This window comes from Microcebus murinus, chromosome 1 (genome assembly GCF_040939455.1).
Source record: "Microcebus murinus isolate Inina chromosome 1, M.murinus_Inina_mat1.0, whole genome shotgun sequence".
Lineage (NCBI taxonomy): Eukaryota > Metazoa > Chordata > Mammalia > Primates > Cheirogaleidae > Microcebus > Microcebus murinus.
Genome location: NC_134104.1, coordinates 104,737,205 through 104,763,842, shown reverse-complemented (window position 1 = coordinate 104,763,842; position 26,638 = coordinate 104,737,205). Strand labels below are relative to the sequence as shown.

The 26,638-nt window shown below is 41.8% G+C and overlaps 1 protein-coding gene across 1 annotated transcript in view; it reads left to right on the top strand.

Annotated features, from left to right (window-relative positions):
- The first annotated feature begins 969 nt into the window (after nucleotides 1–969).
- The window catches only part of ARHGEF26 (Rho guanine nucleotide exchange factor 26), a 126,056-nt gene continuing 100,387 nt past the window's right edge, over nucleotides 970–26,638 (top strand). Inside the window, exons 1-4 of the mRNA XM_012774383.3 lie at nucleotides 970–1,354; nucleotides 1,477–2,613; nucleotides 3,925–3,964; nucleotides 8,625–8,770. Coding sequence (XP_012629837.1) covers nucleotides 1,265–1,354; nucleotides 1,477–2,613; nucleotides 3,925–3,964; nucleotides 8,625–8,770 — 1,413 coding nt within the window. The 5' untranslated portion in view covers nucleotides 970–1,264. The remainder of the gene's footprint in view (nucleotides 1,355–1,476; nucleotides 2,614–3,924; nucleotides 3,965–8,624; nucleotides 8,771–26,638) is intronic.

Here is a 26,638-nt window from a genome sequence, read left to right as displayed (position 1 = left end):
TTGTAGTGTAAAGACATAAGAGACAATAAACATAAACACGCATATATACGTGCAAATTTTGGTAATTGCAGAAATACAAGAGAAAAGTGACTGGGAAAATAAACAGGGGGCCAGTGGTCTAACTCAGGAGGGGTAAGGGGAAGGCCTTTCTGACGGAGTCACAAGTCAGCAGGACTAGCAGGAATAAAAGGGAAGGTTCTGAAGCTGTCAAACTTGTAAATGAGTGTGGCCAAAGAATCGTGAGGGAGGAAGTCATGGAGGAAAGACTAGGCTGAAGAAGTAGGCCGGTGGCGCCTTGTAACCCATAGCAAGAATTTTGAATTTCATTCTATGTACTCTGGAAAACCAATACTTTTTTCTTTTTTGTAGTCTAAATTGCGTTTATTGTTCGTAGGTAATTCAAGGTTCAAAGCATAAAAAATTCAAAGATTATGAAATGAAAATTCTCCCTCTCTGCGGTTTCCTAGCCATCCAGTTCTCCTCCCCACAGCTGCCAGTTCCTCCTCTGGAAATACTCTAGGCATAAACAAGCAAATCTATCCGTTAAGACCACCCGACGCTGGGAGGTGCCTGGCTCTCTGCGTGAAAACTCTGCGCTGCTGCTCACGCATTTCACAAACCCTATTCTGCCGCTCGCTCTCGGTTGCAACAAGAGCGATCCTCCACGGTTCAGGGGTTCATAAATTGCACCTAGGAAGGGCTCCCACGCTGGTTCCCACGATGTGCTCCCGGCAACGACCTCGCGCGCCCACAGCTCCGGTGGCGCCAACGCCACCAGTCCGCATCTGCCAGCCCGAAACCCCCGAGCTCGCTCAGGTGCGCTCATTTATTTTACCCAGAAACCGGAGCGCTTTCAAGGCACGCGTGGGCGGGGAGACCGTGGCTACTTTCGGGCTGCGACAGAGGCGGTTCTGGGCGGGGCTAAGGCCGGGGCAGGCCCGAGCGTGGGGGCGGAGCCGGCGCCGCGGTCGCTGCGGAGCTCCCCGGAGAGCTTGCAGCCGCGCTCGGGTCCCGGACCGGGCCACCCACGGGGCGGTGGGCGCTCCTTGGCCCCGGGCTCTGCAAGCCCCGAAGGCAAATTCACCTGGAAGCCGGACAGTTTGAGCGCGAGGGTAGCCACGATGAGGGCGGGAGGCCGGATGGCGACGGACGGGAGCGTCCCGCGGCGAGTTTCCCAAGAAAGCTGAACTTTTCCCAAGAAAGCTGAACTCGTCCCAAGTTTCTACAACGGCTTGCACCCCGGGAACTGGTGACGGCTCATTCCATGCGGGTGGCTTCTGGGCCGTGGAGGGACGCGGAGGTGATTGGATTAATCCTCCTGGGCTGCAGCCCAGATCTGCCCGAGAAAGGGCGGGTAAGTGCCGTGCGGTGGTGTCCCGCGCAACAGCAGGACGACCGCCGGGCTCCGAGCGCGCGAGTCTGCGAGGCGTGCCTGGTTGTCCCGAGGCAAAGTTCCATAACTCTTTTCTTCTTTAGGCAAGACTAGCAGCGTGTTGTTCCTCCCGGGGCTTACCCCGAGGCCCCGCTATGGACGGCGAGAGCGAAGTGGATTTTTCTAGCAAAAGCATAAACCCTTTGTGGCGGAGTCGTTCGACCCCTCCGCCCCAGCTGCTGGGCCGGAGCAAGCCGAGGCCCCAGTCTTATCAGAGCCCCAGCGGGTTGCTGATCACGGATTTCCCGGTGGAAGACCGAGGGACGCTCCCCGCAGCAAAGACTCCCGCCCAGGTGCCCACCGCCTCGGACAGCAGGACTGTCCACAGGAGTCCCCTGCTTCTGGGCGCCCATCGGAGAGCGGTGGCTAATGGTGGTACGGTCTCCTTGGAGTACAGGGCTGTCTCTCCTAGACTTCGACGGCCCAAGTCACCTCAGGTCCTCAAAGCGGTGCCAGGCGGCTCCCCGAAAACCCCAGCCAACGGCACGGTGACCTCGCTCTCCTCGCCGCCGCCGGTGCTGCGCCCCCCGCGGACTCCTAAAGCACTCGCTCCCTGCAGCCCCGGGGAGCGCCCGGCTGGGTTGACTGCCTGCCCGGTGCCTTCCCCTACCGCGAATGGCTTTGCCCCTGGTAAAGACCCTCCTGGCTTCGGTTCGCAATCCGGTCAGTCGGCTATAGACCCCGAACCGGTACCCTCGAGACTGTCTCCTGCGCCCCAGAAAAGGTCTTCGGAACAGAAACTCCCCCTCCAGAGGCTGCCCTCGCAGGAGAACGAGCTCCCCGAGAATCCTTCCGTGGTTTTGAGTACAAACAGCCCCGCCGCCCTCAAAGTGGGGAAGCAGCAGATCATTCCGAAGAGCCTGGCCTCAGAAATTAAAATAAGTAAATCCAACAGTCAGAATGTGGAGCCCCATAAGAGACTCCTCAAGGTGCGCAGCATGGTGGAAGGCCTTGGAGCACCCCTGGGCCACGCAGGGGAGGAGGGTGAGGTCGAGAACGACTTGGATAGCCCGGGGTCTCTGCGGAGAGGCTTGCGGTCCACGTCCTATCGCAGGGCGGTGGTCAGTGGCTTTGACTTTGACAGTCCCACCAGCTCGAAGAAGAAGAACAGAATGTCCCAGCCTGTTCTGAAAGCAGTGATGGAAGACAAGGAGAAGTTTTCCAGCCTGGGAAGGATAAAGGTAAGAGTGGGCAGGAGTGTGGCATGCCAAAAGTGAGTGTGTTGTGAGTGAGGAGGAGCAGCACAGAGGAAACCAGGAGCAGTTATTCTCTTTTAATTCTGGTTTTCGCTATTGATTACCTGTGTATGTCTATCTTTTGGCCACTGTTTAATGCAACTTTGTGGAAAGAAGTGAAACTCTTATCAGTTAACTTTCTAAGCTCAGGCAAAATCTGGAAGACAAAAGGGAAGATTTTACATCAAATTAAGTATTGGCTGAGTGGGTCCTGAGCACTTTTAATACTGGTAGCTGAAGGGAGGAGGGGAGCAAGCTTAGATCTGCGCTCCTGGCTGTGGTCAAGTTCCCTGGTGTTTGTTTAGAGGTGTCAGTGGGTAGTAGCTGTTATCACAGCCGATAAGGGAAAATACTGATTCCCATTTGAGCCTGTTGATTATTTTCTGCTTTTACTTATTGAATTGTTTTTTGAGTGCTGATCATTCAGATCTGTCATTCAGATAAAGTGTGAATTTTAAAATCAATTGCCAGAGTCAAAAAGGGCGCAAATAGTTTGTGGTCTTTTTTGTTGCTTATTTTTGTCACCATGGCCTTTTATTGTATTTTATTCCCATTTTATGCCCATTTATCCATGAGTTCATTTGACAAATTGGTAGCTCAAAACCTCAGATTGGAGTGAACCATGTGGTGTTGCTCCTTGGTGTAGGACTAGGAGCTGCACTTAACTAAATTATTGCCAAATATGACATAAAGAAACAGAGAAAACTAGAGAGGGATATTCTGAAGTGTGTGTTGCCTTCCCTAGAAGGCAGCTCTCAGCAATAGGGCAGAGATTCTGTTTGGCAGTGACATTTTTTCCTGATTAATCAGAGAACTGGAACTAGGCTATATAAATGTCACATACATAATACACAAGCAAGCCTGTTTTATTTTAGAGACTATGGTCTTAAAGAAAAAAAATTACATAACATTTTATGTTTTTTATTTTTCCTAATTCTGGAAGTATAGTAAAGTTCAATTTAACAGTGATGGCGAATCACGGGTAGTGAAATGAGTTGAACTGCTGGTCATTTGAGGATTCTCAATCTGTTTTGGTGGGGTGTGGGGAACCTTGTGTATTTTATTTTACTGTTTCAGTGAATTGTAGTCATATGAGCGAATTGCTCTAGGGCTCATCTGCTGGGTGCTTTTGGAAATCTAATGAGTGTAACAACAAAAAAAGTACTTTTACTTTAAAATAGCTGTGTTTTCTATTTGGCTCATTCATACATAGTTTGCTTTGCTTTTTTCCTTTTTTTACTTTTTCTTGTCTCTTAGAAAAAAATGCTGAAAGGACAAGGAACATTTGATGGGGAAGGTAAGCATTTAATTTTCCAGACTTTTATTGCTGTTTCAATGTGGAATACCAATTATAAGTTGAAATCCAACTGCAGTAACAAAAATGCTTAAGATGAGAAGTATGTCCAACTTCTTTTCAAATTATACAGTCCAAAGCTCTGCACTAAGCTAAATTTTCATCTAGTAATACTAACAGTGAATATAATTAGTGGCATTTTGTATAAGCTGATAACTTTTTCAGTGCAGGTCCTGGGATTTTTAATTCTTCTCTGCTCTATTCACTGCTCTTCTCTGCTCTATTCTTCTTGGCTTTATTCACATCTTCCTCAATAAAATGGAGAAAGAGTAAGAGCAAGCTTTAGCTGTTTAGTTAAAAATTCTCAGACTTTGACATATAGATCTGAGGTCCCTTTTCCCTAGGTCACATTTCCTTTGACTTTAATACTCTTTTCCCCACATTTCCACATTCTATTATAATTTCCGACTTCCTGTTTCCTTATTAAGTTTCAACTTTGGGTAAATATAATTCTCCTGGCTGACAAAAACGTATCCTTAAGAATTTGTACCCCATATAGTACTTCGTTAAGGATCTCAAAAACAAAAGCAGCTCTAACCAGGTGTGTTCAGACCCTAATCAGATTAGTGGACTTTCTGTAAACAAATGGGTCAAATGTCAGCCAACTGGAAGAACATCAAGGGAGCAGTCCCACCTGCAGCGCTTATATAGGACTGCAGGGTCTTGGTGGCAGTGAAGGTAAACTACTTTCTGTCATGCTTTGAAATGCGAAAGTTTCCTGACCTTTAAGGAATAATGAAGAAGGGAATGCCCCTCTGTAAGTAAAGCTAATTGTAAAACCACCTAGAGTTATAAAATATTAAACCTTGGGTGATTACAAAACATTTCCCTATACACTTCTTATAAAGATGAGTTTCCCATTAAGTCTTTAAAAATGACTAATTTATAAAAATTCATTTATTGCACCAATCTTAAGACACTATATGGCAAAGAAATTCATATACAATATTTTAGCTGGTTAGGATAAATTCATCTCTGTGGTTTTATAATTGAGGAAACTGGAAGCTCTGAGAGGTTTAGTAACTTGTCCACTGTCACACAGGTGATAACACAGCTAGTACTAGGACACAGATCTGGCTCTTAGTCTAGTTTGGTTCATTTTGTACCACTCTATGACTGTGAAGTAAACAGAGAATCTGCCTGATATCTACTTAGGGAGATGCCTTACATCTGGAATTTGACATTGATTTTGTGATCTTTGACTCAGAGAGTTAACAATTTTGAGATTTTTTTTTAAAGTCAGAAAGCAGACCTTCAATTTAATTACTTTTATGTTCTTCCCTTTTACAAGGAGCTGTTTCTATGTAATTGCTCTTGTCTCTTACCAAATGTGATGACATAGAAATTCTTTTTCACATGTTCATGAGGAATGCAGGATTTTTATGGTTAATGATTAAAATGAAACTCAGGACGCAGTGTTGTCGAGTAGTGAGAACCCATGATGTTCAGACCAGGCAAACCTGGGCTCCTGTCCTACTGCTTAGCCTCATGAGTTGAGTGACATTGACCTTAACCTCACTGAGCTATCTCATGTGTGAAATGAGGTTAATAATACCATTGGCCACGTTGTGAGAATGAATGAAAACTCGTATCAGCAATGTTATGCATATACTTTGTGCCAACCACTAAGTACTTTGAAGACTAGAGACACTCAGTCTTTACTCTTATAATCTGTTTTACATTTGCAGAACAATCAGAGATCAGTAAAATCTTGCGTAGACTCCAATGCAACTTTAGACATGGTGCATTCGGAACAATCTACAGTTGATGAGAAAAGAGGCAGATGTTCGCTTGCTTTGGTAGATAGGAAAGGCATTTCAAACTCAATATGTCCCAAATCAAACTCATAATCTTCCCCACTCTTTTGGAGTTCCCATCTTCTACTTTTCAGTTGTGGGACCTGAAGACCTAGGAAATATCCTTAACATCTCTCTTTCTCTGTCCCCTTATCCAATCTATCATCAGTCCATTCTAAGTCACATAGCCCAAATCTCCATCATCTTTCATTGACCACCCCAAATAACATCCAGATTAGTCTAAGGTAGTCAGTGTTTGCCTTTTATTAAGCAAATCTTTTCTTTCAGTGGGTTCCCACTGCATTCAGGATAAAGTACAATCATTACTCTGTGAAAGAAACTCAGGCCTTTTTGTACTTAGGGTAAAATCCAGTTCTTTAACATCGCCTACAAAGCCCTGGTAGATTTGGACTGTCTGGCTCATCTCTCAATTCACCTTGCACTGTTTGGTCAGTAGACACACCCAAGCTTTATCCACATTGACCTTCCTTAGTTCTTTTAAGATACAGTCATGCATCGCTTAACTATGAGCATACGTTCTCAAAAATGTGACCTTAGGCAATTTTGTCAATGTGTGAAAATCATGGAATGAACTTACACAAACCTAAATAGTATACCCTATCATACACCTAGGCTATAGCTTATTGCACCTAGGCTACAAACCAATACAGCATGCTACTGTATTGAATACTGTAGGCAATTATAACACAATGGTAAATATTTGTGTATCTAAACATAGAAAAGGTACAGTAAAAATACAGTATAAAAGATAAAAATGGTACATCTCTATAGAGCTTGCAGGACTAGAAGTTGCTCTGAGTAAGTTAGTGAGTGAGTGGGGAGTAAATGTGAAGGTCTAGGACATTACTGTCCACTAACGTAAACTCTATAAACTCTGTACACTTAGGCTACACTACATTTACAGAAAACTCTTTTTTTTCAATAATAAATTAACTGTAGCCTACTGTAATATTTTTACATTATAAATTATTTGATTTTTTTAATAACAGTTTAAAATACAAACACTTTGTACCTTTGTATAAAAATATTTTCTTTCTTTATATTCTTATTCTATAAGCTTTTTCATGTTTTTAAATTTTAAATTTTTTACTTTTTAAAGTTTTTTGTTAAAAACTAAGACACAAATATACACATAAGCCTCGGCCTATACAGGGTCAGGATCATCCATATTATTGTCTTCCACCTCCACATCTTGTTCCATAGGAAGGTCTTAAGGGTCAGTAACACATGGAGCTGTCACCTCCTGTGATAATAATACCTTCTGCACTCTAAAATAATGTTAAAAAGTACAGTATAGTAAATATATAAACCAGTAACATAGTCTTTTATTATCATTATCAAGTATCATGTACTGTACGTAATTATATGTGCTACACTTTTATATGACTGGCAGCACAGTAGGTTTGTTTACACCAGCATGACCTAATGCATTATTCCGTGACATTAGGACAGCTGTGATGTCACTAGGCGATAGAAATTTTTCACCTATAATCATGTGAGGCCGCTGTTGTATACGTGGTCTGTCGTTGACTTCGACAACGTTGTGTGGTGCGTGACTGAATTCTGTCACCTCATGGCTTTTGCATACGCTTTTTCTTTAGTTCTGTATCTTCTCAGCTTTAGACCTTAGATTTTGCTCATTGTCACCTCCCTGACCCTCAAACTAGATCACTCCCTGCTTACAGCCTGTTCTGAGAGCCCCTGTGTATAACTCCTTCAGTTTATAGGTATGTATTTGTGTAAAATCATTGTGCCCTCAACCCTACAGTGACTTGCCTTCACATTTGGAGTAAAAATCAAAGTCCCTTCAGTGACAATGAGGCAAGGCCCTCTACTCACCCGTGACTTCTATCTTCTATGCTTTTCCTGCCCCTCATGGTACTGCAGCCACACAGGCCTCTGTGCTGCTCTTTGCACACACAGACACAGCCGGCAGATGCCTTCCTCAGGGCCTTTGTACTTGCTGTTCCCCTGATGAGATGCTCTTTCCCTAGTAGTACAGCCTTGTTTTCTCACCTCTTTCATGTCTTTGCTTAAATGTGACCTCAGTGAGGCTCTCCTAAACCACCCTGTGTAATGTCCACACACCCTCCTCCCAGCACTTTCCAGCCTCCTTCCCTGTTTTGCTTTTCTTTGCGACACTTATCAGCATCTGAAGTACTGTAAACATTACTTGTTTGTTTATTGCCGTTATTCTCTCATGATCTAATGTCAGCTAATGAAGACTGAGATTTTTGTTTTTTTGGTCTATTATTATATTCCCAATGCTAAACAGTTGCTGGCACCTAGTAGGCATTTTCTAAATAAGAGATGAATAAATGCATGAGTGAATTTGACTGATTTTGCATTAAATTGTTAGCTCATGAGAGGTATCTTTTGTTTTCCATTTTACTCTCAGCACATCATAGATGTATGGTAAATGTTTGCGAAATAGATACATGAATATTGATGTACCTTGAAGACAAGGTAAGGCAGCGAATGCAGTTTAACTTAAATGATAATGATTTAATAGGCCTGACCGTCCTTCCTGAGTAAGTGAGCAGAGGCAGGGAAACTTTGCTTCTGCTGGCATCCTGTGTATGGGCCCCTCCCCTCCACTGAAGACACGTTTGGGACAGAGCTGTGAGAAAATCACTTTCATGTAATCATTCTTCAGTGACAAAATCTGTTTTCCTCCTTGTTATTTATTAAACTGGAGACCAAACATTGAGTATGGAATTTTGTTGAGAATAAGTTGCATAATGATTGAGGGCAAGTAGTGACACTTAGAGCTTGTTTTCTTGCAGAAAACGCTGTCCTGTATCAAAACTACAAAGAAAAGGCCCTTGACATTGACTCTGATGAGGAGTCGGAGCCCAAAGAACAGAAGTCAGATGAAAAAATCGTGATTCACCATAAGCCACTGAGATCCACATGGAGCCAGCTCTCTGCGGTGAGGGTTTACCTTCTATTTTTTATCTGTGGGAGGAAAAAACAAGTTGTGAAAATTATGTGTGGACGTGGCTTTTATTTTTCCTACCAGTGATCCTGTGACCCTAAGGAGAAAAACTCTTCTTTTTAGATTGTGAAATGCTTCTCAGAACTCTGCAGGCACTAATGAGAACGTGAACTCTCACATTTCTGATCAGGAAAATTAGGCTTTGATAACGTGCCTTGAGACTGCTATACTATGGACTCTGGGAACTTCCTAATGGGTATCTTTTTTAAAATATAGTATGTGTGTAGTGATAACTTAATATATCCTTAACTTTATCATAATTATGGCTATAAACACATATACAGGCATATGTGTGTAGATATGTATATAGCCATAATTATGATAAAGTTCAGGATATCTACACATATGTGTGTATATATGTGTATATGTACCCATTTATGCATGTATGCACAATAGGGAGTTTATTATAGTTCTTCCTTGGAAATTTCATTTGCTATAGACACGTTTGTAATTTCTTAAAGCTGATTAATGAGTGGCATTCTGTTCCACTGTGCGTCTTATGTATGCATGTGTCTGACACTTATTTTTGTGATCAACTTATTTTTGCATTGAAGAGTAATTTCTCCTCTCTCCATCAAACATCTTTTGTCTTTTAACCATAATTTCTTTTCCTACTGGCTTATAAAATGACAGCGTGATGCTTAGTTTACTTGATAAGAATTTGGGCACCACATTTTCGTGTATCTGATGCATTAGCAAGTAGAAAGGAATTCCCATGGCTGGCTTGGGTGGGGGTCATGACATCAAAAACAAGCCAGTACACCTCCACGAGTCCTTAGCCAGTATCAGAGCAGAGGCAGTTCTCTTTTTCAGCCACAGTGAGCATTATTGAGAGTCAAGAATCTCATGCATTTAGCGAACCCACCAGCGTAAGAAAAGGAGTTATGTTGGTGTTGAGTATCCAGGACCACGGGAATGTGTGTAATGGTGGGATATGACTTCTGGTTCAGGCTCTACCTCCCCTCTTCTAACCTGTATTGGGATTAAAATTTCTAGAGATTAGGCCCTTTCTCCCTATCTCCCTTTGATTTCCTAATTTTGTTCTAAGGAGAATCCATACGTTTCCAGTGCCTCCAAGGTATGGCACCGTTAGTATTATGCCACAATTTAAAATGCCTACAGTGGCAGCACAAGTGGTGGGAATAAGTGTGTGTAGGCATTAGGGAGTAGGGGAGGGCAGCGGTAAACAGGTCTTTTATAAATTGAGCAGCTATTACTTAGCTCAAATCACATGAATGCCAGGTCTCAGTGTGGCTAGATCTTCTATTTAGAAAAGAGGATACAGATATCCAAACTTTCATGAGTGTTATCCCAATTCAAGTTTAAAGACATGTGGTGTGGGTCCAACAAAATGTCTATGGGCCAGACTGGTCCCCGATTTTTGCATATGGTAAAGTGGTAACACCTACACACAGAGCTGCTGTATTGACAGTCTCATACCCTAATCTAATGATCTCATGATATGTGTTTACCAAAACAGATAATATGGGAAAACTGGTGACAAGTTTTTTGAGGCCATGTCAGTTCTCAATGGCTATCATTCAGTTCATTGGTTGTTTCTATAGACCATTTGGTAGAGGATCTGAGAGAAGGAAGAAGGCTGTGGATTTTTTGAGTTTTTCTCTCTGTGGCAGCAGCTGTGTTTGTTAGCACAGGGCTAAATCCTGCTGTTGGCCTCTGATGCTAAACAGAAATGTGGATTTCTGTAGCAATTACATGCTGATCCAACTTAGCTTTAGCACAGAAAATCAGGCTCTGTATTTATGCCTCCTGAAGACCAGCTTTCATTTAAGTGAACAAATGTACATGCAATTAAATAGTAGTGCATATCTTTCAGGTCAACTTCCAATATGGACATGCATTTTATTTCACATAAAATAAATGTACTGGCTGGGCGCGGTGGCTCACGCCTGTAATCCTAGCACTCTGGGAGGCCGAGGCAGGTGGATTGCTGGAAGTCAGGAGTTTGAAACCAGCCTGAGCAAGAGTGAGATGCCGTCTCTACTATAAATAGAAAGAAATAAATTGGCCAACTAATATATACAAAAAACTTAGCCGGGCATGGTGGCGCATGCCTGTAGTCCCAGCTACTCGGGACACTGAGCCAGAAGGATTGCTTGAGCCCAAGAGTTTGAGGTTGCTGTGAGCTAGGCTGATGCTACAGCTCTCACTCTAGCCTGGGCAACAAAGCGAGACTCTGTCTCTAAATAAATAAATAAATAAATAATAAATGTACTGATGTGCCTTTTGTTAATAAGATTGATATAAAAAAAACTATCTTGCGGTGCAGTTCAGTGGCTCATGCCTGTAATCCTATCACTTTGGGAGGCCTAGGAGGGAGGATTGCTTGAGCTCAGGAGTTCGAGACCAGTCTGAGCAAGAGTGACACCCTCTACTAAAAAAAAAATAGAAAAAATTAGCTGGGAAACTGAAAATAGGAAAAAAAATTAGCTGAATGTGGTGGCATGCGCCTGTAGTCCCAGCTACTCAGGAGAGTGATGCAGGAGGATCGCTTGAGCCCGAGAGTTTGAGGTTGCAGTGAGCTAGGCTGACACCACGGCACCCTAGTCCAGGTGACAGACTGAGACTCTGTCTCAAACAAAAAAAAAAGAACAAACAAAACAACTATCTTGTAATAAAATATAAAACTATAAAGTGAGTTCTAACTTTATTGTATGTTATCTTAGAGTTGAGTGTTACCAGGAAGCCTGTGTATATTTATTGTGTTACTTGGCAATTATATTTAATCAAATTAGCATGACTGGACTTTGCCATTTATCATTGCTTAGGCACCAGCCTACATTTTCTTTATGCCTTTTGTGTCTCCTATTCACTTAAATTTTACTTCAATATTTTTGGTATAAAATGCTTCAAACCTGCAGACAAATTTAAAAAATAGGTAAACGTAATAGATTTCTGTGTTCCCACTACCCATATTGAACAAATGCTAATATTTTAATGTATTTGCTTCAGCTTCTATATTTTTAGACAGATTCAACTAATCATTCCCTCCATTACAGTATTTTTTCTGCTTCCTGCCTCCCCAGAAGTAATCACTACCTGAGGTTATCTTCTGTCCTTCTCATGTGGATTTTCTATCTACCAAGAAGATACAACCATCTCTGGCTTTTAGGAAAGTAGATATTTTAACACCAGTAAATAGTCCTTGCAATTTTAGAAGCCTGTCCAATTAGTAAATGTACAAGTTGCAGTTAGGACCCTAAAGAGAGGAGGCTTCGTGAATCATTGACAACATCAGAAGGTTTCTCATAAGTGATCAGCACCTCCATTTCTCTGTCTGACCTCATCCCCTGATCCCTCCTTGTAGAGGACATGCAGTGTTTAGGCAGGTCTTGAAAGACATCCACTATACGTATATGTTTATATATTTTGCATCATCCTTCCATGCTTAACTTTTATTTTGTTTCTTTTATTTTTTTTCTTTTTTCTTTTTTTTTTTGAGACAGGGTCTCACTTGGTTGACCAGGCTAGAGTGAGTGCCGTGGCGTCAGCCTAGCTCATAGCAACCTCAAACTCCTGGGCTCCAGCGATCCTCCTGCCTCAGCCTCCCGAGTAGCTGGGATTACAGGCATGCACCAGCATGCCCGGCTAGTTTTTTCTATATATATTTTAGTTGGCCAATTAATTTCTTTCTATTTTTTAGTACAGACGGGATCTTGGTCTTGCTCAGGCTGGTTTCGAACTCCTGACCTCGAGCAATCTGCCTGCCTCGGCCTCCCAGACTGCTATGATTACAGGCATGAGCCACTGCGCCCGGCCCATGCTTAACTTTTAATATATCAAATTAGTAGGGTAGACCGCATCTAATCTTGTATGTGACATTTTAACAGCAAACTCTTCTTGGAGTAAGGCCTAGATCCCAGAAAGAGTAGGACAAGGGGTTTTATGGCAGTGGGTTAGGTCTCAATTTGGCGTATACCTTGACTTTCTACTTAGGAGGGGAGTGAGTGGGTGCACTGTGCATTAGCTCCTGTTGGTTGTTTTATTTTCTAAAAATCTCTTATCTTTGTTGCAAACACCTGCCTGCCTGCTGGGATGTGAAACTTTCCTCATCAGTTGACAGTAAGAAGTATTCAGTGTGCCAAAGACTCTTTTGAAGTGCAGCAATTTGCAGTAATTTATGGTTGTTACATAAGGTCTTTAAGCCTCCAGTCTATAGTGCAATTTGTCTGAGCATGTTTTTGTCTCCTTTGGTTTCATTGGACAGTGCCAGGTAGGGCAATGTTCAACTACACAGGTGACAGGTGGTTCCCCATTTACAGTGTTGGGACAGGTTTAACTGTAGGGTTGTGGCCATCTAGGAATAAAGGAGGGTTAGAACCAGGTAAAAAGGGCATTTATTTGATCGGGCTTCAATAGAATATTGAGCATTTAGGCTACCACAGACTTCTATGGTAGAAGAAAGTGGATTAATGGTGAATGTATTTAGCAGTGGTGTCTCTGCCAGTACACTCTCCATACAGAGATGAGCTGTTCTCTTCTGGTCAAGAATACAACCTGGGTTCTTTAATCTTAGAGTATGGGGACAGGCTTATTCTTCATTTACTTGATCGTCCAAGTGTGTAGATCTGTTCTTAATTGGAAGTACAGGATTTCTTCACTCCAGGGAATATAACTTTGTGCTGCACTTCAAGCCTTGGGGAACATGAACGTATTTGAAATAATTTAAGTGGTCATTGTTCCCAATGTTTGGTTGGTCATAGGTGGAAGAGATTCATTGAGGTTTTGAAACCTCAATGAATTTGGAAAGTCATTATTTGACCTCTAAAGGTGATTATCTGGAACTGTGCCCAGACACAAGGAACCTGCCGCACACAGGTGAATCTTGCAGTGACTCACCTGAAACAGCAGTGTGAGGGCTAAGCCAGCAGTTCTTGGATCTCTGGGAAAAGCATGTGGGTTTCAAGAAAAATATTGATTGTATTAGTCAGGTTAGAACACTGTGTGCTTCTTACAGTTAGTGCCAGGTGTGTGGCCAGCTAGTTTTCAGGTTTTCCCTAAGTTCATCCTTTAATAGGATCCCACAGATATTTACTCTCTTCTTTTAGGTAGATTTTGACTGGAGTTTTTTTTTTTTCTTTTCATGATAACTGCCCCGCCCCTCCCAAATCACATACTATGCATGTACTAAGAAATGACTGTTGTGAAACCAGTGTTTGTTTTGTTAAGTTCAGTGACAGCACCAAAGCCAGCCTTCCTTGCCAGCTGTGTCCTGACCCCATTTATTTGCCATGGGGTGTGTTTGTGTAATTTCCATCACCTTGAAATGCCAGGTACCTTTGAAAAGGGTGCTCTGTATTCAATACCTAACATAGTCACCTTCTACTGTACTCTGATTTTGTACTTGCTGACATGTGGCTTTATCAGTAATCTTAAAACATTTTGAATATTTCTTTAGTTTGCTCAAAGATTTTAAACTCTTTAGTCAGGGGTTGGTTTTTATATTTTTATCAAAGTATTTATTCAGCTGTGCTTAGTGTGGCTAATGGTGTAATGAGAGATCTAGAATTTGGACCCTGAGCTCTGGTTCTGGGTTCAGCACATGTAGTTTACCTTTGGGAGACTGCAGGAGTTTGCAGGGTGAGAAAGGAAAATTTGAGAAGTGGAAATTATATTATAAATATAATTTAATTCAGCTGAAAATACAACAGACACTTTGAAGCCTTAGTAGTTCATTCTGATGGGACTTTTTTTTAGAATTTACACTATGTTTATTGTGAAAGATGTACTATTTTCTACTAAAAATCAGAATTCAACAGATGTAATAAACCTGAATATCATTATATTTGCAGAAATGCTTAATGCATTTATTTTTATTTATTAATACTTATTTAATTTTTGAAACAGTGTCTCACTTGGTTGCCCAGGCTAGAGTACAGTGGCATCAACATCACTGCAACCTCAAACTCCCAGGCTCAAGTGATTCTATTGCCTCAGCCTCCTAAGTAATTGAGACTATAGGGGTGTTCCACTGTGCCCAGCTATTTTTTTTATTTTTTGAAGAAATGAAGTCTCACTATGTTGCTCAGACTGGACTCGAACTCTAGAGCTTAAGTGATCCTCATGCCTTGGCCTCCCAAAGTGCTAATGTTACAGGGGAGAGCCACTGCACCTGGCCGATTAATGCATTTAAACTTTCATTCTTTTCCCTAAATTTTCACACTTGTCTGAATTTTCAGTTGTTTAGCGACTTACTGCTTAAAATAGTAATTTCTACAGTCATGTAGTTTCTTATTTACAATTTTGTGGCACAGCAATGTCATAACATTATTTTTTACCTTAAATAGTGATTAAGGCCTTTTAGTATATCTTTTGTGTTTAAAATATAGAAAAATACTCTCATTTTCATGTCTGGCTTACTTTTAGCATTCATAGTTTAAACAGTTAGGACTGCAGGCATATACTAGTCTATACTTTTATATTGGACAGTGTATCTTCTAGAATCTTTGTGTCTTTATAAACAGAAATAGAGGTCCATGTGCCTAGACCTGAGACCTTGCTATGGTTTGAATATTTGTTCCCTCTGAAACTCATGTTCAAATTTAATCTATGAGACAGTATTAAGAGGTGGGACCTTTAAGAGGAGATTAGATCATGAGGGCTCTGCTCTCATGAATGAATAAATCTATCCATGGATTAATGGATTAATAGATTAATGAATTAATGAGTTATTGTGGGAGGTAGTAGTGGTGACTTTATAGGGAGAGGAAGAGAGACCTGAACTAGCATGTTAGCATGCTCAGCCCCCTCCGCATGTGACACCCTGTGCCACCTTGGGACTCTTCAGAGAATCCCCACTGGCAAGAAGGTTTTCAACAGATGTGGCTCCTTGACCTTGGATCTCTCAGCCTCCATAACTATAAGAAATAAATTGCTTTTCTTTATAAATTACCTAGTTTCAGGCATTCTGTTGTAAGCAACAGAAAGCAGACTAAGATAGACCTCAGTAAGAATTCCCATTCTAGCTAGGAGAGTTGAAGGTAGGGACTGCTTAGCCTGGGCCAGGGAACCAGGCTCTACATGGCCTTGCTGTTTCAGTATAATTGGATTGTGGTATTTTCTTAACATTTTGGAAATTAACTTTGGCTATGGAAGCAATATATAACAAGTTCTCCATGAAGAAAAGAATTCAGACATTTCAGATAAGGCTAAAGTCTCTTGATCACAGCTGCTTCTAGCCCCTCTCCCCTTCTTCATGGATAATGCTGTTCTCAATTTTGTAACACAATTCTGAAAATCCACATGTGTACATTTAAGGGGAAAATGTAGATTACATGTACTTACATAAATAATATACAGATTATTTATAATATACAACCTGCTTTTTTCCTGAACAATGTGTCTTATAAACTATGTCATGTCTACATGTGATCTTCAGTGTTATAATTACTGTATTATTGTATAGGATGAATATGCATTTAGCCATCTTTCCTTTTGGGGGATTATAAATACTTTAAAAATCAAATTAAAACTGTGAGCCATGGTCCTTCTCTTTGGAAAAATGCACATGCCTATACATGTAAGTATTTGTTTATAATTTTTGTGGTTTTTTTTCAGTTTCAGTTTAAGGTTTTTTTTTGTTGTTGACTTTATTTCTGAATGCTAGAAACAACTTACTGTAGCTCTCTATGTATTGAGTACAGTTCCATGTTGTTAACATCACCTTTTTTTTTTTTTTTTTTTTAATTATTTTTTTTTATTTTGGCATATTATGGGGGTACAGATTTTAAGGTTTCAATAAATGCCCATTTCCCCCCCTCCCCCCAAAAGTCTGAGTCTCCATCATGACCATCCCCCAGATGGTGCACATCTCACTCACTATGTATGTATATACCCGCCCCCCTCCCCCCTCCCACCTGCCCAATACCCTATTACTGTAGCACCTATGTGTCCACTTAGGTGCTACTCAGTTAATACCAGTTTGCTGGAGAATATATCTGGTGCTTGTTTTTCCATTCTTGGGATACTTCACTTAGTAGTATGGGTTCCAGCTCTAACCAGGAAAATATAAGGTGTGCTATATCACCATTGTTTCTTAGAGCTGAATAGTACTCCATGGTGTACATATACCACATTTTATTAATCCATTCTTTGATTGATGGGCACTTGGGCTGTTTCCACAGCCTTGCAATTATGAATTGTGCTGCTATAAACATTCGAGTGCAGGTGTCTTTTTTGTAGAGTGTCACTGGATCATTTGGGTAGATGCCCAGCAATGGGATTGCTGGATCAAATGGTAGATTCACTTGTATCGCTTTAAGGTATCTCCATATTGCTTTCCACAGAGGTTGAACTAGTTTGCAGTCCCACCAGCAGTGTAGGAGTGTTCCTCTCTCTCCGCAACCACGCCAGCATTTATTGTTTGGAGATTTTTTGATAAAGGCCATTCTCACTGGGGTTAAGTGATATCTCATTGTGGTTTTGATTTGCATTTCCCTGATGATTAGAGATGTTGAGCATTTCTTCATATGTTTGTTGGCCATTCTTCTGTCTTCTTTAGAAAAATTTCTGTTCAAGTCCTTTGCCCACTTTTTAATGGGGTTATTTGATTTTTTCTTCCTAATTTTCGTGAGTTCTAAGTATATTCTAGTTATCAGTCCCTTATCGGATGCATAGGATGCAAAAATTTTCTCCCATTCTGTAGGTTGTCTGTTTACTTTCATGACTATTTCTTTGGCTGTGCAGAAGCTTTGTAGTTTGATCATGTCCCATTTATTTATTTTTGTTGCTGCTGTGATTGCCTTTGGGGACTTCTTCATAAACTCTTTGCCCAGGCCGATGTCTAGGAGAGTGTTTCCAACTTTTTCCTCTAGAGTTCTAATAGTTTCATATCTTAGGTTTAAGTCTGTTATCCAGCGTGAGTTGGTTTTTGTGAGAGGTGAAAGGTGTGGGTCCTGTTTTAGCCTTCTACAGGTGGCTATCCAGTTTTCCCAGCACCATTTATTGAAGAGGGATTCTTTTCCCCAGCGTATGTTTTTGTCTGCTTTGTCAAAGATGAGACGGCTATATGAGATTGGTTTTATATCAGGATTCTCACATCTGTTCCACTGGTCAATATTCCTGTTTTTGTGCCAATACCATATTGTTTTAATTACTACAGCTTTGTAGTATAGTTTAATATCTGGCATATTAATGCCTCCCATTTTGTTTTTGTTGCCTAGAATTGCTCTTGATATTCGGGGTCTTCTTTGGTTCCATACGAAGCGTAAAAGTATTTTTTCTATATCTGTGAAGAATGCTGATGGGATTTTAATAGGTATTGCATTGAATCTGTAGATCAGTTTGGGTAGTATAGACATTTTGACGATATTGAGTCTGCCGATCCACGAGCATGGTATGGATTTCCATCTGTTTACATCCTCTGCTATTTCCTTCCTCAGTGTTTCATAGTTCTCCCTGTAGAGGTCTTTTACCTCTTTGGTTAAATATATTCCTAGGTACTTTAATTTCTTTGTTGCTATTGTGAAGGGAATTGAGTCTTTGATTTGGTTCTCAATTAGATTGTTGTTGGCGTATATGAATGCCTCTGATTTCTGTGTATTAATTTTGTATCCTGAGACTTTACTAAATTCATTGATCAGTTCCAGGAGTTTCTTGGTTGAATCCTTGGGGTTTTCTAGATACAATATCATATCATCAGCAAACAGTGAAAGTTTGATCTCTTCTGCCCCTATTTGGATACCTTTGATTCCATTTTCCTGTCTGATTGCTGTAGCCAAGACTTCCAGCACTATGTTGAATAGAAGTGGAGATAGTGGGCAGCCTTGTCTGGTTCCAGTTCTAAGTGGGAATGATTTCAGTCTTTCCCCATTCAGTATGATGTTGGCTACGGGTCTGTCATATATGGCTTGTATCATTTTTAGGTATGTCCCTTCTATGCCTATTTTCTTAAGTGTTCGTATCATGAAAGGGTGTTGAATTTTGTCAAAAGCTTTTTCTGCATCTATTGAAAGAATCATGTGGTCTTTGTTTTTGCTTCTGTTGATGTGGTGAATTGCATTTATAGATTTACGTATGTTGAACCATCCCTGCATCCCTGGGATGAAGCCCACTTGGTCGTGGTGGATTATTTTTTTGATAAGTGTCTGGATTCGGTTAGCTAAAATTTTGTTGAAAATTTTTGCATCTATATTCATTAGGGATATTGGTCTGTAGTTTTCTTTTTTTGTTGCATCCTTTCCTGGTTTTGGTATCAGAGTAATATTCGCTTCATAAAAGGTGTCGGGGAGGTTTCCGTTCTTCTCGATGTTGTGGAATAGTTTCTGCAAGATAGGTACTAGTTCTTCTTTGTAAGTATGGTAAAATTCAGGTGTGAAGCCATCTGGACCGGGACTTTTCTTTTTAGGGAGATTTTTAATTGCTGTTTCTATTTCAGCTGTTGAGATTGGTCTGTTCAGGGAATCTATTTCTTCCTGGTTGAGCCTAGGGAGGCTGTGTGTTTCTAGAAATTTGTCCATTTCCTCCACATTTTCCAGTTTGTGTGCATAAAGATTTTTGTAGTATTCATAAATTGTATCTTGTATCTCTTTGGGATCAGTTGTGATATCTCCTTTTTCATTCCTGATGGAGCTTATTAGAGATTTCTCTTTTCTGCTTTTCGTTAGCTTAGCCAATGGCGTGTCAATTTTGTTTATTTTTTCAAAGAACCAACTTTTTGTTTTATTAATCTCCTGAATAGCTTTCCTGTTTTCAATTTCGTTTAGTTCTGATTTGATCTTGTTGATTTCACTTCTTCTGCTGGGTTTGGGGTTGGTCTGTTCTTCTTTTTCCAGCTCTTTGAGTCGTTTCATTAGATTGTCTATTTGTGATCTTCTTGCCTTTTGGTTATAGGCATTTATGGAGATAAACTTTCCTCTCAGAACTGCTTTAGCTGTGTCCCAGAGGAGTTGATAACTTGTCTCTCCATTGTCGTTTTCTTCATAGAAGTTTTTTATTTCCGTCTTGATTTCTTCATTTACGAAGTAATCATTTAGTAGGAGGTTGTTTAATTTCCACGTTTTTGTGTAGAAATGTGAGTTTCTGTTAGGGTTGATTTCTAGTTTTATTCCACTGTGATCTGAGAAAGTACATGGTATGATTTCTATTTTTTTAAATTTCTTGAGATTTTCTTTGTGTCCTAGGATATGGTCAATCTTAGAGAATGTCCCGTGAGCTGATGAGAAGAACGTATATTCAGTGGATTTTGGGTAGAATGTTCTGTAGATGTCTGTCAGACCCAATTGTTCTAGAGTTTTGTTTAAGTCCATTATTTCTTTATTAATTTTCTGTTTGGAGGATCTGTCTCGTGCCGTCAGTGGGGTGTTGAAATCTCCGGCGATTATGGAGTTGCTATTAATCCATTTGCTTAGCTCCAGTAAGGTTTGCTTTATGAATCTGGGTGCACCTAAGTTGGGTGCATATATATTTAAAATTGTTATCTCCTCTTGTTGGACTGTGCCCTTCACCATTATATAATGACCCTCTTTGTCTTTTACTACTTTTGTTGGTTTAAAAACTAAATCGTCTGAAATTAGAACTGCCACACCAGCCTTCTTTTGGTTTCTATTTGCTTGGAATATTGATCTCCACCCTTTTATTTTTAGTCTATGTGCATCCTTGCAGGTTAAATGTGTTTCCTGAAGACAGCATATACTTGGCCTGTATTTTCTTATCCATTCAGCCAGCCTATGTCTCTTGAGTGGAGAGTTTAAGCCATTCACATTTATTGAGAGAACTGATAGGTAAGGTAGATTACTGATCATTCTGTTGGGTTGGATGTTGTTGCTATGATTTCTGTCTTGAGCCATTGTAATATCTGGCCTTTAATATCTTTGGGTTTTGGTTGTTTTTATATCCGTGGATTATTATTATGATGTTCCATGCGTAACGCTGTTTTAAGTACTTCTTGTAGGGCTGGTCTTGTCTTGGTGAATTCTCTGAGCCTTTGCTTGTCTGAGAATGTTTTTATTTCTCCTTCATATATGAAGCTTAGTTTTGCAGGGAATAATATTCTAGGCTGGGCATTGTTTTGTTTCAAAAGAGTGAGAATGGGGCCCCAGTCTCTCCTTGCTTGTAAAGTCTCATTAGAGAAGTCTGATGTTATTCGAATTGGCTTTCCCTTGTATGTCACTTGCTTCTTTTGTCTTACAGCTCTTAGAAGGGCCTCTTTAGTTGATACTTTGGTCAGTCTGATGACTGCATGACGTGACGTCTTCCTGTTTGCATTGAATCTCCCAGGGGTCCTCTGGGCTTCTTGAACTTGTATATCGAGATTTTGAGCAAGGCCTGGGAAATTTTCCTCTATTATATCTTCAAAAAGCTTGTCCAGCCCTTGAGTGTTGTCTTCCTCCCCTTCGGCTAAACCTATGACCCTCACGTTAGGTTTTTTCACATAGTCCCACAGCTCTTGTAGGCTTTGGTCTTTTCTCTTGTTTCTCTGCTGTATTTCTGTGACTGATTTATTTAATTGGAAGGTGTTATCTTCAAGCTCTGAGATTCTTTCTTCTGCTTGATCTACCCTGTTCTTGAGACTTTCCACAGTATTTTGTAGTTCTCTGAGTTGATTCTTCATCTCCAGGACTTCGGTTAAAGTTTTCTTCACTGTGTCAATCTCTTTGTTGAACCTTTGTTCCATTTCTTGGAGGTTTTTTGTGTTTTCTTGGTGTTGGTTATTGAGTTGTTGTTGCAGCTGGGTGAGTGTTCTTATGATCCACATACGAAATTCCTTTTCTGTCATATTGGTTGCCTGATTTTGGTCGGTGTCCGTTTCTAGGGGGCTGGTGCTCCTCCTTGGGGGTGTGTTTTCCGTTTGGTTCTTCATATTTCCTGAGTTCTTTCGCTGACTTCTTCCCATGTCGATCCGTTGTTGTTTCTTTCCTTAGGTTATTGTTTGGGTATTCACACACCTTGTTTAGTTTCTGAGGCGTTAGGTGGTGCCTGTGGGTGAAATTGGACCACTCCCTGTATATTGAGTCAGTGGATGCCGTGGAAAGGCTGTGCAAGATGCCGCCCCTGTCAGTAGGTGGCGTTTGCTTGGAGGAACAGGCTATGGTGTTGATTTTGAGTCCTGTTATCAGCTCTCGTTCTGGGCGGAGCTGGGTTGGGTAAGCCTGCCCTCAGGCCGTTAGCAGGGGTCAAAGTTCTGTTCTCAGCTTACAGGGAAAGCTGTCAGGGCAGGACTGGAATGGTCCCGCTCAGCCAGAAAGTCTGGAGGTGGGGGTGGGGCTGTCTGAGACCCGCAGTCTGCAGCAGGCCTCGCTTCTTTCCACCCTCCCCAACTCTGCAGCTACTCCTGGGCCTCTGCCAGCAGGCCAGACCACAAGCCACCAGGCCTCCCCGGACTGTGGTGCCGGCGGGGAGGTTCCCTGCACAGGAACGCCACCTGGGCTGGGCGCACGGCCTCCTCCTGGGAGGAGGGTTGCCCTCTAGGACTCCGATCCGCCCCTGGAGGCACACAGCCCTCAGTAGGCTGTTCGCGTATAATCCTTCTGTGCCCGGGGCAATGCTAGCCCTCGGTGCAGGGGATCTGGTCTGCAGGTCCGACCTCTGGGTCCCAGAGTTCAAACTGTATTCCCACCAGGGAGAGGATTTCCGGTCCTAATTCACCCACAGGGAGCCCAAGCTGGATCTATGTCTCTCAGCCTCTGAGTCGGCACCGTTTTCCTGGGAACACGGTGCCAGCAGCACCTGGGAGGGCGGGCGGGGTCCCAAAAGGGAAGGTCCCGTTCCCTGGAGGTGCCTCCGGCTGGTGGCTGTATTGTCTCTCTGGGCAGCCGCGGGTAGGGTCGGCGGAGGGGAGGAGGAGGCAATATGGCGCCTGCCGCGCGGCTCGGGTCCGTGCACACGGAGGTGCCTGAAGGAAGTTGGGAACCTGGTGCCACGTCTGCTACAGGCTCACCGTTGGCAAGCGGCGGCAGTCTCTGGGCTGATGTCCGCAGGTCTCTCCACCCAGTGGGGAGCCCGCCAGCAGTCCCGAATGCAGGGGGGGGGAAACAGCAATTCCACCTACCCTTGCCGCTGGTCTCCGGGCTGCTCCGGTGGTCTCAGCCTCCAGTTCTCCTCCGCAGCCTCCTCCCGTGGAGTCTCCCGGGGTCTCAGGTACCCCTCCTTCCGGCCCTTGTCCGCTGTATGCTCGTCTTCTTGCTTCTTTCCTCTAGTTTCTGCTAGAATTGGTCTTTTCTGTAGAGACCCTCTGTCTGGCGGTGTTATTCGTCCGCCATCTTCAACATCACCTTTAAATGTTTTTCTTTATTTGAATTACAGTAGTGTTAGAACTTCATATAACCTGTTCTTAAAAGTATATATATATAGAAAAAAAAAAAACTACTTGGTTGGAGCTGAGTAATTAAAGGGCAACTGAGTGGTAGGTATGCCAACAGAAAGGGTCTTCTTGAAATTTCATTGAGTAGAAAATCGATGAGAGAGATTGATGAATGATTTCTTCATTCATCATCTTTATCAAGGCCTGCTCCACTCTATGTCCTGTGCTAGGCCCTGGAGATAGGGCAAGAACACACTCCACCTTGTTTTCACGTCCTTGTAAATACCCTGGCAGGGCTGACATCAGATATCAAACCATCCCATAAATAAATGCAGAATTACAGCTGTGGTGAAACTATGAAGGACATGTGGGTGCTGCTGTGATATCTGCTGGGGAAGAGTACCTGTTTGGGCAAGGGGCTGTCAGTTGAAGGAAGATGTCAGAGAAGGTGACATGACCTGCCATCTGAGAAGTGTCTAGATGGGTGGCGGGACAAACCTGGGGGAACAGGATGGAGGACTTCCAGGCAGAGAAAATGCCACATGCACAAACACTTTTGGGGTAATGGTGGATGAGAGGAATTGAAATAGGCTGGTGTAGCTGGAGCTTCATAATTTCATTTGTAGGATTTTCCTCATTCCGCCAATCTCTAAATGTTGGAGGGCCCTAGGCTCAGTCCCTGCGCCGTTTGTCTTACCTGAACTCACTTGATGATCTCATCAGTCTTGTGCTTTTAAACTCATCACACACTGATGACTTCCAAGGTATTGCTTACTATGAAATAAAATTAAATGATAGCCTCATTTTTGATTAGGTTTTTCTTTTGCGGAGGAGGAGTGGACGAGATACATTAAAAACCAATAGCAGTCTGTAGGAATAAAGTGTAATTAGATAAAAGAAGAGAAGGATCAGTTACTTTGAGGAAGTTTTGGGGAAAGGCTCTACAATACTGAGCTTTGGATTGTGGACTCATTTATTAGATTCTCATGTTTGCCTTCTTGATGTCTACTCCCTCAGTCTAATGATGAGACTGTTTCTCAGGGCCGTGTTCACATGGTGCTTGGTCTGCTTGATCATTAGAGTATTGTCACCTTCAAATCTTTAAATATAGAATTAGGATGGGCATGGTGGTTCATGCCTGTAATCCCAACACTTTGGGAGGCCAAGGCAGGTGGATTGCTTGAGCATAGTAGTTGAAGACTAGCCTGGGCAACAAAGTGAGATGCTATCTTAAAAAAAAAAAAGTTAGCTGAGCATGGTGGTACACAGCTGTAGTCCCAGCTACTCAAGAGGCTGAGATGGGAGGATTGCTTGAGCTCAGGAGTTCAAGGTTACAGTGAGCTATGATTGCATCACTACACTCCAGCTGGGGCAACAGAGTGAGACCCTCTCTCTAAATAAATAAATAGACAGAGAAATAGAATTAGTTCTTAAAAATTTGCTACTCACATTTTTTTGAGTTTATACAGAGCACATATATCTTGTTGAAAAAGATGATTAATCTATATACTCTGTCTTTTTTAAATTTTTTAATATTTTATTATTCCTTTTTCACCTTCAGTGCTTGCTTTTTGCCTGTTGATATATACTCTAATGTCTTAAGATTATTAGGACATTTATTATCCATATTTCTATTATTTGATGAAATAAGGACTATAAATTCAGTAGACAGTTTCTGCAGATGGAGGTATTATTGCCAGTAAAAAAATACTTGCAGATTATTTCCCTCTTTGATGTAGGAAGTAAACCCATCCAACTGCAGTAACATGAAAATAGAGCAGTTTCCACTCTGGGGCAGGGGGTGGGGGAAGAAACCCTAGTTTTGGTAGTGGAGTGCAAAGGACTATGACTGTTGTCTGCCCAGCTGAGCAGCAGGGAGGCCTATATCCACATGGGTCCAAAGTCTCCATGTGAGCAGGCAGTGCAATGGCTGACTTGCAGGTTTGCTGTAGCTCTGGGACCTGCCACATAGCATCACAATATTGATTTATTTACATGCAGTTAAATTATTGACCAAATACTTGCAGAGGACTTACTGTGTGCCAGGGTTACAGCTTATGTAGTCCTTGTGACAGTATTATGAGGGCAAGTTCTGCATATCAAGGCAGCTGAGACTCTGGGATGTTAAATCTGGCTACTCTCCTGCTGTTTTAGTTAGGGTCTTGAGATTAGCTGAAATAGTCTTTGAGGTTCCTCAAAAAATGGGTACATGTGCCTAAGGCTCTGGAAGAGCAAGAATCATATTTCCCTCTGGTGCTTTGCCAGTAACATGACTTGGCAACTCTCTTGTTGGTTCTCTTCTCATGAATTGGCTAATTTTCCCTTTTTACTATGCCTGCCTTTTCTCTTGAGAGCTTTTACATACTTACAGTTTCTTAGTTCTTGAACTTAAACCTGGAATTACCCAGCACAGCCCTGTCCCATCCTCTTGTCATCCTTTCAGCTTCCATATATATAACTACACGGTTTAGATATTTTTGTTTTGTTTTGTTTGTTTTTGAGAGAGGGTCTCTCTCTGTCACCAAGGCTAGAGTGCAGTGACACTATCATAACTCACTGCAGCCTCAAATTCCTGGGCTCAAGTGATCATCCTGCCTCAGCTCCCTGAGTAGGTGGAACAACAGGTGTGTGCCACCACGCCCAACTCGTTCTTAAATTTTTTATGGTGGTGGGGTCTTGCTATGTTGCCCAGGCTGGTCTCAAACTTCTGAGCTCATGTGATCCTCTCTTCTCAGCTTCCCAAAATGTGGTTACAGGCATGAGCCACCAAGCCCAGCCTAGATCTTGAGAGAGACCATTACATTGGCTTAGCTACTCTTCCCTCACTTAGTAGTCCACTTAAACATTTATTGTCATTAGGCCAGGTGCCTGACCTGCTCTGTTCCAATCAGCTTTGGCCTCTAAGGTGTATTATGGTATGAAATGTGGTCACTTTGGCTGCTTCTTTTTAAGAAGGTGTGAGTAGAACAGCTTTTTTGATTGGGGTCTATGGGAGTGGTAAGTGCCATGACTGATTTGTAAATTTACACATTGTAGCATAGACATTGCAACCTCAGTCTTATCAGGGACTTAACATAATGAGAAATAGGTTTTACCTTGTAAACAAGTATGTGTGCTTGAGCATGTGTGTTTCTCAAACAAAATTGGTTTTTGTGTCACAAAATACTTTTGAAAACTATATTTTTCTCTTAACAGTTTACAAAGCAGAAGTTAACCTTGATACTTAGAATATACCATGGTATTTTACGTTATTTCTGTTGCGTTACATTTAAATAGATAATGATCAGTCCATCAAAAGATGAACTTTATTTTGTCATTCACTAAGAGTTTATAACTTGTAGTTTGAAAAACCCTAATTTTCGGAGTTTGACTCCGTAATGTATTTGTTTCCTACTGCATTGTAGTGGATGGGGCAAACAAAACAAGCCTAAAACCCATCCTGCACTTCAGGAGCTTAGAGCCTAGTCCAGAAGACAATAGAAATGAAATAACTAAATGAAATTTTTGAAAAAATATAAGACAGAATGCCAAGGTGAGTGACA